We start from the raw sequence: 15214 nt of genomic DNA, 5'->3' as shown, positions 1-15214 counted from the left end.
GATATTCTTTAAATATATACCCGTCACAGTACAAATAAGTTCACTTATCAAAAATAGTGACTATTTTCTTTTTCTTTAAGCATTGCATGATTGTATGTAACATCAGATTATTCCTTATACAGAATTGGAATGGATTTATTATGCACATGCACCCATTTTTCCTGAGTTTTTTTCCCCACCAACATCAATGATAGCTGCCAATGTAGTGTTTAGATTGTTTTCATGTTCATGCAGATGAATGTGATGTAATTATCTGGGTGTGGGGGAGGAACAATGGATTGCTCGGTTGTTTTGATTAGTTATGGATTTCCATAGGTAAAAAATGACCGTAATACATGTGAACTTTAAATTTAATAGGGTTGCAATATTTGATTAAGTTTTTGGTATGAGATAAAAGTGGTGCCAAAAGTGGTTGGCAACAAAAAAATAGCCTCACATCAGTTGTGTACGAGTAACAAATTAGTTCTGTTTTTTTTTCATACGTTTTCACTTTTTGTTAGTTAATTAAAAATTTTATATTTGATTTTACTGAAGTAACCAAAGAGCTCCTGAAAAGTGTTGCAAAAGTTTTACGAACACAGTCGAAAAAACTGAAGTAGTATTGTGTATAAATTCATTAAATGTATGATTTATTAACCTGTTGTGGCCTTATAGAGTAAGAAAATAGTTGTCATGCTGGCCGTAATTACTTGTCATTACTTGCTAGATAATGGAAGAAAAGGATTTATTAATTTTTTTTAAAGAAGAAAATGATTTTTTAAACCTGAGCACAAATTGTAATATGCTTTTAATTCTTTAAGTTGTCAAAGCTTATTGACTTCATCACCATCATCAATGGCTCGACAGCCCAGGGTGGGCCTTGGCCTTCTCAAGAAGTTTATTCCAGGATAACCTTTTTTTTGCTAGTGTTTTCCAATTTTTAGTTTTTAAGACCAAAAGGTCTTTCTCTAGACCATCTATACATCTCAAATTTGGCCTACCTCTTTTTCGTGTGCCAACTGGTCTGGCATTGAAAACTCTTTTTGTGGTACGTCTTCGTCCATTCTGATAACTCGGCCTGCCCATTTTATTCTTTGTCATTTAGTAAAGTTAATAATGTCAGGTTCATTATATGAGTGATAAAGCTCTAGATTTGATCTTCTAAGCCACACACTATTTTTTTTAAATTCCTCCAAAAATACTTCTCAAGACCTTTCTCTCAAAGGTACCCAACAACCTTATTGCCTTAGTATAATATAAAATCAACATGGTTCTTTGCTGTTGTGGCTTAGAGCAAATATATAAGGTAAACTTCAAATTTTTTGATGACTGAGGGAATATATATTAGCACAAGTCTTGAATTATGAAGGAGATTATTTGTAATAGTAATTAGTGACATAAGATTTTCATGAACAAATAAATGTTCAATTCAAAGACATTACATAAAATGCAATTAAAATTTATATTGTACTTTTAGAAATATCTGTTCTTTTACAATATTTAATTTAAAACAAATTTCAATTATTCATAGAACATAAAAATAAATTATATTTATCATTATTAAAAGTAACTTTACTTTTAGATGTTAATGAGGTAGAAAAAGTGTCACCTTCACCAAGTCATGTTGAAGTTCTTAATGAAGCAAAAAAAGAAGTAATTGAATTATTTGAATTATTTTATTTTCGAATCTTATTTGTTTACTTTTGCATAAAAATTGGTTTAAAGGAAAAGATAATAGAAAGTATGTTGAAATGAGGTTGATTCTGGAATAATTCTATTTATTTTATATTCTCTAAATAGTCAGTGTAAATAAATGTCAGTGTAGTTTAGTGCTTTTTCAGAAGTTCACAGCAGAAGAGTTGAAATTTGAACTAACCATATACAAATTGTATGAAGTAAAAAGACAACATGATAACGTTAGTGAGCTTTTTATTTTGGACCTAGCTCAAAATACATGTTTAATTCTTAAAAAAATACTCATTAGTTTAGTTTAAAAAACAAAATCAAACTTATCCATTTTCTTAAATGTGCATTTTGAGCCATGTCTATTTTCTTAAATATTTATTTTGAAAAGTCCATTTCTTTAAATATGCATTTTGAGCCATGTCTATTTTCTTAAATATTTATTTTGAAAAGTCCATTTCTTTAAATATGCATTTTGTGCTGCTTCTACTTTTTTATTTATTTTCTTAAATATGCATTTAAAGCAATATCCGAAATAAAAAGATTTTTTGCAGTTTTTTGTTAAATGCTAAATAAGTTAAGATCTTTCAGTTCCTTATATTTTTCAATAAAGAATTAGTCACAATTTGCTTGATTAAAAATTACCTGAAAAATAATTATATTTAATTATTTCACACAAAAGGTAGCCATATGTTAATTTATAATAATTCTTTGTTTATTATTTGCAATTTGTTTCTTATAACTTCACAAATATATATATTTAAAAAAAAAAATGAGTTTTAGCAGCATATTTATTTAGATTACAGATTATTTGAGTAATTTTAATAAAAGTTTCAGCAGTTTAAAACTGTCAACAGAGGTACAATTTATGTTAAAATTAGAAAAAATGTTACGGAAAGTTGTTGAGATATGAGTATTAGAAGTCATCATTTTGTTCTGCACATACAGGAAAACAGCCTGACGAACATGCTACTGACAATGAAGCATTGGCAAACAAAAACAAACAAAAAAATGGTGAACTTTTTACCATATTTTGCTCTACGAATAATTTAATTATAAAAGGAAGTTTCTTCTAGCACAAAGCTATTCATTACATAGGTATCTCCTAATGGGTATTGTGGAAGCCAGATTGACAATATATCAATCTATGGTAAATACAAGGTATTTTACTGATGTTAAACTAAAAAGAGTGACTGATGTCGCTTCATACCATTTTCTACTAATTTAAGTAGTAGCATAAAACTAAAGCTGTAACAAAATGTAATGCTTAAAAAAAGTATAAAAGTAAGGTATAATATAGAAACTATGAGACCAGGATATTTAGCAAAAGCTTACCTTTGAATTGAGGAACAAATTTGATGTACTTACTAATTGTGGAAATTAAAATGATGCAATATTAGAAAGCTTAGAGGCATCATGGAGGAGATGCAAAAAATGTTATAGTAAAGTTGTTGGATAAATATTAGGAGTTATCCAATTAAAACAGAGGGATGAATGAATTTCCGGTGAAACTCTTAAACTACAGGGAAAAAAAAAGAGAATAAAGGCCAAAATAAACACTAAAGAATCTGAAAGAATCGGGCAAAGACACCAGGAACAAAGTAAGTTTACACACACAAATGTGAAAGTATCTGCCAAGAATGACTAAAGAAACTTCTACCAGGCACTTGCAGAAGAGACTCGAGAGCTACTGATGCTGGCAACAACGGAGAAGCTCCTAAACTTATAAAGATACTTGATGGTACACTGTTTAACATTTTGTGATGCACTGTAAACTCATTACACAAGAAAACGAAAGAGTGAAAAAATGGGAGAAACACTAAGAACTTTTAAATGTAACTAGTAACTGTACATATGTGAATATCACTTCTCTTTTTGAGAATATAGGAGATACAGCAGCAATACAACACAGTTCTTATATGCATCTTATTAAAGATTTATATATTTTTTAAAGTCATATGTATATACAATCTAAAGCTGAAAGAAGTTATAAAAAATATACTGGCCAGAGGCTTTTGTATGTATATACGTTGCCACTGTATATTATGTAATTTTGAAACTAGTTACTTAACTAGGAAAATGTCTGAAATATGCTTTTGAAGGGAAAAAATTTATTCAGGTTTTAAGTAATTTTCGGTAAAAAACTGATCAAAGCAAAATTTTGCTATGATTTTTCTGAAAAAAAAATATATAATTCTTTCTCTGTTCTATATTTAGATTGATATATGTACTTTTTTTTCTGAATAATACACGAATGGGTTAAAAATTTAAATTGGGTTAAAAAATTTAATGATTTTTTTTTAATAACAGTTGCTAACTGGTGAAAGAGCTACTATATTTAAAGTTTCAATATAATTAGGTTAAGTTTAAATAGGATAGATTAATTTTTAAATTATATTTCAATGTCTAATGAAACATGGCTGCAATACTGAATATTCATATTTATTTGTAATGATTCAAGTTAAAAGTTTATTTTTGTAAATTAAAGGCATTTATATTCTCAGAACTGTAATCAAAATAAATTATGATTAAATACTTTAAAAATAACTTCAAGCTATGAATACTCTGATTTTGGTTCATTATTTAATTTTTTTTATTGTTTTTAAATATGATTCTTGTTTGTTAGATCAAACAAAAACTCTTTTTTAAAAATAAGAAAATTTTTCGTGCATGAATTAAGTAGCAGTATTTATATAACACAAAATTTGTTTTAAACTTACTGATAAAAGCAACAAAAAAATTTATAAGCATTTTAAATGTACTAAATACATAAATAAACCTAATCTATTAAAAGAAAAAATGTCTCAAAAATTCTTAATTTCATAGTTCAAAGTATTACTGATGCTTAATGTCTCTAACTGACTATGGCATGTTTAAGCATGATGTTGTTAGACTAAAATATTTGAAAGAATAGTTATAACCACGTATGCAAAATCTTCAAATTGTCACCTTTCGAATTAGGTATTGTAAACTGTTTTACTGTTATTTTAATTGTTTTTAAAAAGTTAACTTTTATGATGCTTTACTTAATATTGTATATTTAAGTGTATCAATAGTTAGTTTTTCTTTTTGTAGATGCCTGAAGAAAAGCTGTTGAAAAAACCCAATAAAAAAGAAGCACCTATAAGTAAGAAAGAGGCACCCGCAAGTAAAAAAGAGGCACCTGTAACTAAGAAAGAGGCACCAGTAACTAAGAAAGAGGCACCCGTAACTAAGAAAGAGGCACCCGTAACTAAGAAAGAGGCACCCGTAACTAAAAAAGAGGCACCCGTAAGTAAAAAGGAAGCACCTGCAAGTCCAGAAAAACCTGCTAAATTAGACAGTACTGTGGAAGTAAAACCTGATGAAAATTTAGAACATGACTTGAAACCCTCTACTAACATTCCAACAGCTTCTGAAGATACTGGCAAATCTAAAAAGAAAAAGAAAAAACAAGGAGCTGCATCTGTTGCCGTGGAAGCTAGTTCCATTATTGCATCACCACCCGTAGAGATTGAACCAGTATCCAAAATTGCTGAGGCACCTCTGGCTCCTCCAAAGTCATCTGAGCCTGTTGTTGGTGAGTCTTTTGCAGTTCGACAAAAAATAAATATCACCCTCAATAACTTTAGATCCAACTAACTCTTTGGTTTTTCTTTACAAAACTGTTATCTTTATGATTCAAAAGGCACATTTTAAATACAAATTAATTTATACTGTTAATGAGTTCAGTCACGAAAAAGCATTTTTAAGATACTAAACTGTAATCTGAATGATTCAAAAGGCTTACTTTATACTAATTTGTGCTGTCCTTAAATTCAGTCACAAAATCGGCACATAAAGAAACTTTTCATAATAAATTTACCTTTTTTAGATAAATTTTTGACTAAGTATAGTGAGGGAAGATGCCTCAATTTGAAAAAAGGATTGTGATAATTAACAAATTCAAAATTAAAAAGTGTCCTTGCAGTCATTTTTAAATTCAAATAGCATTTTTAAACGGTAAGCTCTAAACATTTTTGCATTTTTTACTTTTCAATTTTAAAGTATGAAATAAATAATGAATAATCTTTAATTTAATTTTTAATGATAAATGGATTTTGGAAAAAATGAGTTTAGTTAATGAGGTCTGAAATGTAATTTTTATTTTTGTTCTCCCCCCTAAGAACTATTGTTCCAGTTTAGTTCAAATTTGCGATTTTTAAAAAAAAATTACGTGGGGGATATAGGAATTTTTTTATCAAAAATTTAAGTAACTATTGAATAAATCAGTGATATTTTTACAATTTGTTTGAAAAATATTAACTCAAGAGACATTGTTGAGTGTGATACCCCTTTTCAAACTATGTAATTTTAATATTAAAATCCCAATTTTGAATGAGATTAGCTATTTCAGAAATCTGTAATCCTGCACAGTTATAAAATTTTCAAGAATTTTTTATTTTTGCATAATTTTACCATAAGCAAGGGAGAAAATTTTCTGAAAATTTTAAGTTAAAACTTGTGCAGATAAGAAAGGTATGTTTTTTGCATTAACACATATTTGGATGAAATCAGCTTTATGAAATTTTAAATTTTTCTCAAATCAGCAATTTCCTTCCTTGCAGACATAACTTCTATAATTTTCATTTGATTCACTAAAAGTTTCCCAGCATGTGTATAATTAATGTACTTTTTGTTACACATAGTTTGAAAGTTATATTTATAATTTTTGATTACATGAACATTAAACCTGAACTTATATATTAACATTTGAGCATTAAACCTGAACATATTAAAAACTGAGTATCCAATATGCTACCATTTCTTCAAAATCAATTTAAAAAAAAAAAAATCGTATATAAAACAGAAATTATACTAATATTTTTTAAGATATTAAATTTTGAAACAAATAATATAAAAATGTATAGAGTTATCGTGCCTAGTTTCCTGATATCTCTGAAAGAAAGTTGATGGCTGTATAAGCATTTTATTTCAGCTAATTTTCTAGAAAACATGTAGATTAATGTAAAATATACATAACTGTTGAAACTATGAAATTTTTTGGCCAAAGTTTAGTTTTTGGTATAAAAACTCTTTATTAATAAAATAATTTTTTATCTTAGATATTTAAATATTTTTATCATTTTTGAATATAAAATAATGGATATAAAGTAATAAATATAGCTTTATATTATTGTATTGTTTTATTGATTATGTTCTCTTTACTTAAACTTCACCAGCTTTTCTTAATTTAAGGAACTCTTCTAGTTTTTAAAATATTAGTATCAATCTACTAAGTGTATGATGTAAAGAAAGTTTTACTGTTAATGTGTAATCAGTTGTTGATATTTATAAATTACCTTAGCTTAATTGATCTACTCAGAGCATCCAGATTACATCTTAGTATATAAAAACAGATCTCTACTCTGCTATGTAATTGAGAAAATGTAAATGCTTCACTGTAGATTTTGAGAAAAGCTGCTATCAACGCTAAAGTAGAATTTAAGTAAACTAAATTTTTTTTAAAATAAATATTTTGCTGTATGTAACTTATCAGATAAAAATGCTAAATTTATAGAAATCTCAATCTTGAATTTTTTGTTGCACAGCACTTATTCTTCACAAAAAATTCATTTTTTTTCTTTGCAGATTATTGGATGTTTCATTATTTATGTATATTAATGATATAATTTGAGATAAATTAGAATAATATTAGATTGAGTCATAAATTACTTCCAGTTGCTTTTTACTGGATTTGAAGAGAACTTTTAAAACTATATAGACCTGGAGACCAGGACTAATTGTTAAAAACATCTTTTTTTAAAAAGTTGAAAAGCATTAATTAAAAATTTTCCATTAATGAAATCATTATTTTAATAATACTTTTTCTTTGTTAGAAAAAGGTTCGAAACTGTAATTTTTGTATTGTAAATTTTATTTGGTAAGGTTTCATCTAATGATTTAAATGAAATTAAAAATGGAAAACTTAATTTAATTACAGAGTTTTAACATAATAAATTGAACAATTTAATTGAATGCATTTTGGTACTACAAGATTCCTCTAAACAGGCTCATTAAATGATTAAGTCTTGTCTCATTCGATAATTAAGTGTTTAAATTTAATATTATTTTAAAGGATTTTTTTTTATTCAAATCATATTTTTTCTGAGAGATAAGTTTCCTCACACCCTAAGACCTAAATCATGCTATCTATTGAAGTTATTTTACTCGTTCTGGTGGGTTATTGTTTACAGGTACAGAAGAAAAAGATGGCAGTACTTAATTTAAAGTAAATACAAAAATTAATTCAAGCCTGGTTACGTTCAATATGTCACTTGAGAAGCAATACATATGTAATTGTAATTTCTGTATTTTGGAGGTAAAGAACACCATACCCATTTGTTCTAAAATTGAGTTGATACCATGTCCATGTTGTAGATTTTTCACTCTCTGTTGTAGTATGGGACAGAACACTGTCTTGTCATAATAAATGGCAAAGTTAGTCGTAGAACAGCTTCCATGAATTAAGTTGAAAAAGAAAAAATCTAAAATATATTCCCCTAGAAAATTATATTTTTGTGATATGGTGTCCTTTACCTTTGACGTACAGATTTATATAAAAAAATTGTGGAAATAATGTTTAAAAAGATACTGTTATAAATGATTAGCAAAAATTATTCTACTTTTAGATACTTTTATATTTAACCATATTACGTATTAGATAATGCTTATTTTATTTTAAATATAATGTATTTTATTTAATACGAATTTCGAAATATAATTTTTTCAATTTCTGCCACTTAGGCAAGTTCAGTGACTGCCACAGTTAAAATTTAAGAAAAGAGAATTATTACCTGTAATAAACTAATTTCTGAGAAAACAAACTTATAACCTGGTTTTTAGTATATTTCACAATTGAAAATGAATTTTCATGTGGAAGTTAGGCAGCCACCCAGCATTTCATAGATATGTTTTTATAATATAAAATTGAAATATTGTTTAAATATTATAATATAAAATTTATATATAAAATTAAAATATCAAAAAAATTGTAATGTTGTCTCAGAGTAGCCCATTTATTTATATTTTTTTTTACATTTAACTTTACCTCATAAATTCATTTTGTGATGTGCTTACTATTTTTCAGATAATAAGCCAGTTAGTACGCCTGAGGACTCAAAAACCAATGTTGTCTTTGATGAATTAGCAGGTAAACATTTTAAAATAATTTATAAGATAACTGAAAATGCTTAAAAAAAGTTCTGTTTTGATGAATTAGCTCACTTGTGTTTGAATTTCATTTTGTATTTAGTTTATTGAATTTTTTAATTTAAGTATAAACCTTCATTGAACTGTATTTAGATACAGTTTTCTTAATACTACATTCAGTTTTCGTGCATTATGATGTAGTTAAGTCAAACCATCGAGTTTTCTTAGGCTTAAAATTTCCAAACAAATCTCAGCAAACAGATAAGTCAGTGTGTCAAATGAGGCGTTCTGACTGTATTTGGATATTTTTTATTAAGTTTTTGTAATTTATTAATTTTGTAGTTAAATATTTATTTTTTCTTTTGGATATCAGCAACATTTACTCCTATTTCCTATATTCCTCCAACTTTTTCAACAACTCAATTTCCTATATTCCTATTTACTATATTCCTCCAACATTTACTACAGCTACATTAACCCTATTGAACCGTTAGAGCCCGGCACCATCGTTTGAATGTAGTATTTTTTTTTAATAAAGAATAGTTCATTTCATAAAATAATTTCCAAAATAATAGTTCCAGAAGAAAGTGAATTATTATCTTATTAGCTTTGCTTTTGCAAACTATACATATCTATTGAAATATATTAGTAATTCTGTGTATCTAATTTAAATCTGTAATGGAATTATATTTTTTTAAAACTTATCTGTATCAGCTAACTTTATTTAAAAATTAATATGCTACCATTTTTTACTACAACATTTTTCTCCTCTTTGCAGCATAAAAAAGTTGAATGTAAAAGAGTTTACTTATACTTTGTGCGAAAGAAAAAAGGTGGGCTAATTGGCATTTTATTATCTTCTCACCAAATTGTGTCCTTAGTCTTGGGAAGCGGGAGATCTTTAATGAATGATTGATAAATGAGGATTATAATAGCAAAGAAAGAAGCAGTCGAAGAGGGCATCATGAATTCATTAAATGTATTCCTTAGTTACTATTTTTTTTCATGATGAAGATAAAAATGAATGAATGCAGTAGTATGAACTTTCAAAACCTCAGGCAAAATTTTGTTTCAGTGCTCTTGAAATAACTATATAGTCATATAATGTTGATGTTTATTAAAAAAAAACGTTTTTCAGTTTAGCCTAATGTTGAATTAATTTATGTCTCAAGATTTTGTTTTTATAACTGTAAGAAATTCCAAACTACTTATCTTTTTTAGGAAAAAGTATGTATCAGTAATATCTTTTTCTTTTTAGGACTTTATCCAGAAGCAAAGGAAAAGAAGAAAAAGAAAGTTCGTCGTGATCATTAACTACTTTATTACTTTAATGAGGTGTAAAACAAGAAAGGTCTTTCATATTTAAATGAAACCATATATTCATCCTGCCACTTTTATGGAACTTACACAATTTTAAAAATGATGGACATTTAGGTTATTTCAAATGCCTTATGCATTGTAGCAGTTATTTATTTCTGGTTGATGTATGCTGTGCACACATTAAAGTGATATGTAATCATCAGAATTCAGTATGCATTTGAAAATGTTAATATCAGGTACTGGTTTTTCTAATAATTGTTCTTTTTTTTATCAATTGTGGTACTTGTGCTTAAAAGTTATGAAGTTAGTTCTGTTTTTTTTTTAATTCCTAATTTTTAGAGGACTTGGCTTTTAAATTTGTTTTAATTTTTTTGTTAAGTGCTAAAGTTGCTCATTTTAATTCAGAGATTCGCCTAAGACATATATATATATGAAACTAAAATTGTTTGTAAGGGATTCATGATCTTTTTGTACTTTCTATGATACAAGAAATAAGTGTGCCAAAATACATCTGTTAATATAAATTTGCTACAACTATCTTTTAATAATTTCAAATTTATAAGAATTGGCACTTTTAAGAATATATATATATATTTTTTTACTGGCTACATGAAATATTATTTTATGATGAGAAAGCTGGAATTTCCCATATATGAGTTTATATACCATTTTATTCTCTTAAAATTTCTTTGGAACTCCATTATTTTTCTTTTGAATGTTGAAATATTAAAGATGAATAGTTGGAAATTTTTATTTAAATTTTCATGATGCATTTTCAATGTATGATTCAAGATTTTAATATACATATGTAAAAATATTAAAGTGAATTTATGTATACACTCAGTCAGCGCTTGATATTTTGACATTGTTTCCGTATAACTTAATTCTGTAAATTAAATTTTTATTTAAAACTTTTATTTCTATCTTTGACAGTTTACTCTTCAAGTTTGCATTCTCTGTTATTTTGCCTTTAATGAATAATTAAGAGATAACAATACTTTTTGACATTCTACATCTTTTATAATTTTAATTTAAAACTACCTCTCTGTTTTATATTTGAGTGTATTTACTCTTTAGGGCCACAAACACACAGATGGGTGAATCACTTTCTGAATGATGATATGAAAGTTTGCTTTATTTCTGTGTGTTTTAATTATCTTAGAAAAAAAGAGAAAAATATAGTTTTTTAAAGCAAATTTTGGAGAAGTGGAACAACCTCTATTTGATTTATTAAATTTCTTTTATCTATTGATTTAATTTGATCTGTTTTATACAAATGTAAGTCAATTTGAGATGACAAATGAATTATTGCAATTGAAAAAAAGAATTCCTGCAGAAATGAATTTTGATATGTGATAAAAAGTGAAATAGCAAAAATATTTTAACGAATAGGTCATTAACTTAACAGAAGGCAGTATGGATTATGGAAGACAGAATGGAATGCACTTTAGTTATGTTAAATTATTTCTTGGTTAAATTATTTTTCTCAAAAAAACCTATAATTTTGTTTTTTATTAAATATATAGTGTTATTCTGAAGTTATAATTATAGTGTGAATAATGTGTTATTTAATTTCCTATGGGACTTTATCATTGTTTGAATAATTTAACAAGAATCCTTACACTTTAATAAATTCTTTTCATTTCCTGTCAAACTATTGTTCCTTGAAAAAAAAAAAGAGTGTTTTCTTTTTTTTAGAAAAATAAAGACTTTTGTTATGTTTTATTTTGATTATTATTATTCTTTAAGGCATGATACACTTTCTTTTGATTTGAGGTGACACTAATGGAATTGCATTTGCGTTATACATATATATAGTCCTGTGCAGTGTTGTATTATCCTGTAGTACGAAATCGTCACCTATTGCACCAGCATAAGGCTGCATATCGTATGCATCTCTTTCACAGCGGTTTCATTGATCTTGGGTGCCAGGTCTTCTGTAAATCAAACTAGGCCACTATTGTTTTAAAGGCTAAACCTGGTCTCGTCTGTGAAGAGAACAGCCCTTCATTGGTTTAGTGTCCAGTGAACACTCATCTCAAACGTTCCTTTCCGTAGTGTGACGAGTGGCATGCAAATGGCTGGTCGTTTAGAGAATGAACCACGTTCTTACACACAGTATACATTGACCACCAATCTTCTGATGGCTGCATTAAGAAGCTGACTGACTCAGAGTTGCGATTTTATTTCTTTGTGCACATAAAGATGAATATCCGTCTTCGGTGCTCATAGCATTTGGCCGTCCTTGGCTGAACCTGTGGTTTGAAATTGTTGCTAAAGATTATGAGGAATGCTCAAGTCTATGACTGCTATGTCACAGAGGGAATCGCATTTAGCCATCTGGCCTTTTCTGACTTTGTCGTGCCTCTTGTCTTCCATTGATGCCTGGAGGTCGTTACAAATTGACTCTCAAATTTCTAATTTCAGTAACAGCGAAATTCGCAGGCTTGCGATCAAACATACAATTTTATGCTAATTGCAGATGATGTCATTCTATTGCACCATCACCAATTAACATATTGCAGTTTTACTTAGCAAATCTTAGTTGACATCAAATTCAACTAAGATCCTTTCTTTGTGATTGTCTTATTTTTGGGAGAGTTATAGCTATTTTTGGAATTTTTTCTTAATTTATGATAACCAGGGTACAGTTGAATCACTTAAGGAATAGTGCTGTGCGGTATTCCGTTATAATATCAATGTTTGACAATATTTTTTAGCATTTATCTGATGAACATTAGTTTAAATTCTATATTTTTGCTGGACACTTAAAACATTTTTACGAACCAAAAATAAGAAAATAATAATAATGAATGAGTAACTAAATAACTATATAAATTGTCGAGTAAGACTCTACACCAAGGATAGAATGATTGCCGATAGTAATAGTGATGTTATATAGGTAATTATCGAAAATAATTAAATCAGACATTATTTTTGATAAATATTGTAATGTGTGATCACAATAGTACATAATGCGGTATTTATCATCATTGATAATAAGTGCGGTATTATTGTTGATAATTATCTTTATTTATTCTCACTCAATATTTATTTTAAAACACAGAGTTTATAATATATTAAGAGAATTTATTCTCATATATCGCTGTCAGGATATTTAAAAGTTATCAAAATTTCCCATTTTGCCCATATCGAGTGATTAAGGAAAAACCTGCTCATGAATACAAGTTTGTGTTATCCAGTTTAAAAAAATTTTAACTTTAAGAAAATTTTAGGCTTTGCCATTTTATTTTTGATTTAGTAAATTTGATTTAGAAGGAATTTGACCACCAATGTGTACCAACAATTGTTATAAATATGCAAGACCTGATAATCAACTACAATTACTATCAGTAAAATACCATCCATCATAAATAGAATAAAAATGTGGCAATAATATTCAGAAGTTATATATTAGAATATTAGTTTTGGTAAGTACTACTGCACTATCACTATACTAACCACTGTGTACAAACAATTTTAACAAATATACAAGACCTGATAATCAGCTACAATTAAGACACGATTCCCAGTAAATCACCGAAGTCAAGCATTACTGCCAGCGGTCAGTGAACCACTTCGGTCATCTTACGAAGGGACCGACGGTGCGTGGTATCGGTTCTGGTTAAACTGTTCTGCTTTAAGTGCTCGACTTCGCGCGTAAGTCACTGGACTACCAAATTGGAGGAGCCATTCTCACTGCAAAGGATCAAAATTCTGATGGCGTGTCTTTGGATCATCCTTAGAGATGTTTCCCTGACTGACCGTCGCCTAATGCAGCTGTAGTACGACGTTGTTGTTGAAGTTCATTTACGTCGCACTAGAGCTGCACAATGAGCTATTGGTGACGGTCTGTGAAACATCCCTGAGGATGATCCGAAGACATGCCATCAGCGGAGGGGATGGCACCCCCGCTTCGGTAGCCCGACGACCTGCACGCGAAGTCGATGTTATTGTTAATTTACGTCGCACTAGAGCTGCACAATTGGCTATTGGCGACGGTGTGCACGAACATCCTTGAGGATGATCCGAAGACGTGCCATAGAAGGCTCGGGTTTCATCNCCGTATTTTATCGATCAGTCCCCTGCGGGACGCACGCGAAGTCGAGAACTTTACAGTAGAACTGTTTAACGAGGGCTGATCGCAGTCAGTGATGCTTGACTTCGGTGATCTGCTGATCTTATCGATCAGTCCCCTGCGGGACGCACGCGAAGTCGAGAACTTTACAGTAGAACTGTTTAACGAGGGCTGATCGCAGTCAGTGATGCTTGACTTCGGTGATCTGCTGATCTTATCGATCAGTCCCCTGCGGGACGCACGCGAAGTCGAGAACTTTACAGTAGAACTGTTTAACGAGGGCTGATCGCAGTCAGTGATGCTTGACTTCGGTGATCTGCTGGGAACCGTGTCTTAACGATCAGTCCACTGCGGGACAAAATTTTCATCGTAAAAATTGTCCCGCAGTGGACTGATCGTTAAGACACTGTTCCGAGTAGAACACCGAAGTCAAGCACCACTTTCTGCGGTCAGTGTGCGGGTGGGTGACCACTTGGATCAGTCTACGAAGGGACCGAGGGTGTGCGGTATTGGTCCTCGTTAAACTGTTCAACCGTAAAGTGCTCGACTTCGCGCGTAGGTTGTCGTGCTGCTGAAGCGGGGGTGCCATCCCCTCTGCAGAGAATCAAAATTGCGACGGTATGTCATCGGGTCATCCTAAGGGATGTTTCTTAGACCGTCGCCAATAGCCCATTGTGTATCTCTAGTTTAGGGGTGCACAACCTGCGGCCCGCAGGCCAAATGCGGCCCTTCGACTACTGAAGTGCGGCCCGCGAGAGCTTCTAAACACAATAAAAATTTTTTGAAAAATGGCAATTTTTAAGTCATCACGTTTTGACTCAATCAATTTTAACAGATTCTTTAGTAAATGTACGTTTAACGCACTTTCTTTAAGCCGATTTTATCGTAAATATAAATGATTTTTTTAAACAGTTATTTCCCCTTTTCTACGTGATTTCGAAAACCCCGAATTTTTATTACGACGCGAGTTTCAGATCGCAAATT

General features: G+C 29.5%; 1 protein-coding gene across 1 annotated transcript in view; it reads left to right on the top strand.

The window, feature by feature from the left end:
* Positions 1–11877, top strand: part of LOC107447326 (neurofilament heavy polypeptide) — a 24598-nt gene extending 12721 nt beyond the window's left edge. The window contains exons 5-8 of the mRNA XM_071187390.1: positions 1562–1632; positions 4738–5221; positions 8771–8833; positions 10091–11877. Of these exons, the coding sequence (XP_071043491.1) occupies positions 1562–1632; positions 4738–5221; positions 8771–8833; positions 10091–10146 (674 nt within the window). The 3' untranslated portion in view covers positions 10147–11877. The remainder of the gene's footprint in view (positions 1–1561; positions 1633–4737; positions 5222–8770; positions 8834–10090) is intronic.
* Positions 11878–15214: the final 3337 nt, after the last annotated feature.

The sequence above is a fragment of the Parasteatoda tepidariorum genome, chromosome X1 (assembly GCF_043381705.1).
Source record: "Parasteatoda tepidariorum isolate YZ-2023 chromosome X1, CAS_Ptep_4.0, whole genome shotgun sequence".
Classification (NCBI taxonomy): domain Eukaryota; kingdom Metazoa; phylum Arthropoda; class Arachnida; order Araneae; family Theridiidae; genus Parasteatoda; species Parasteatoda tepidariorum.
Note: the sequence above shows the minus strand (reverse complement) of the source record. Positions and strands in the feature narration are given on the sequence as shown.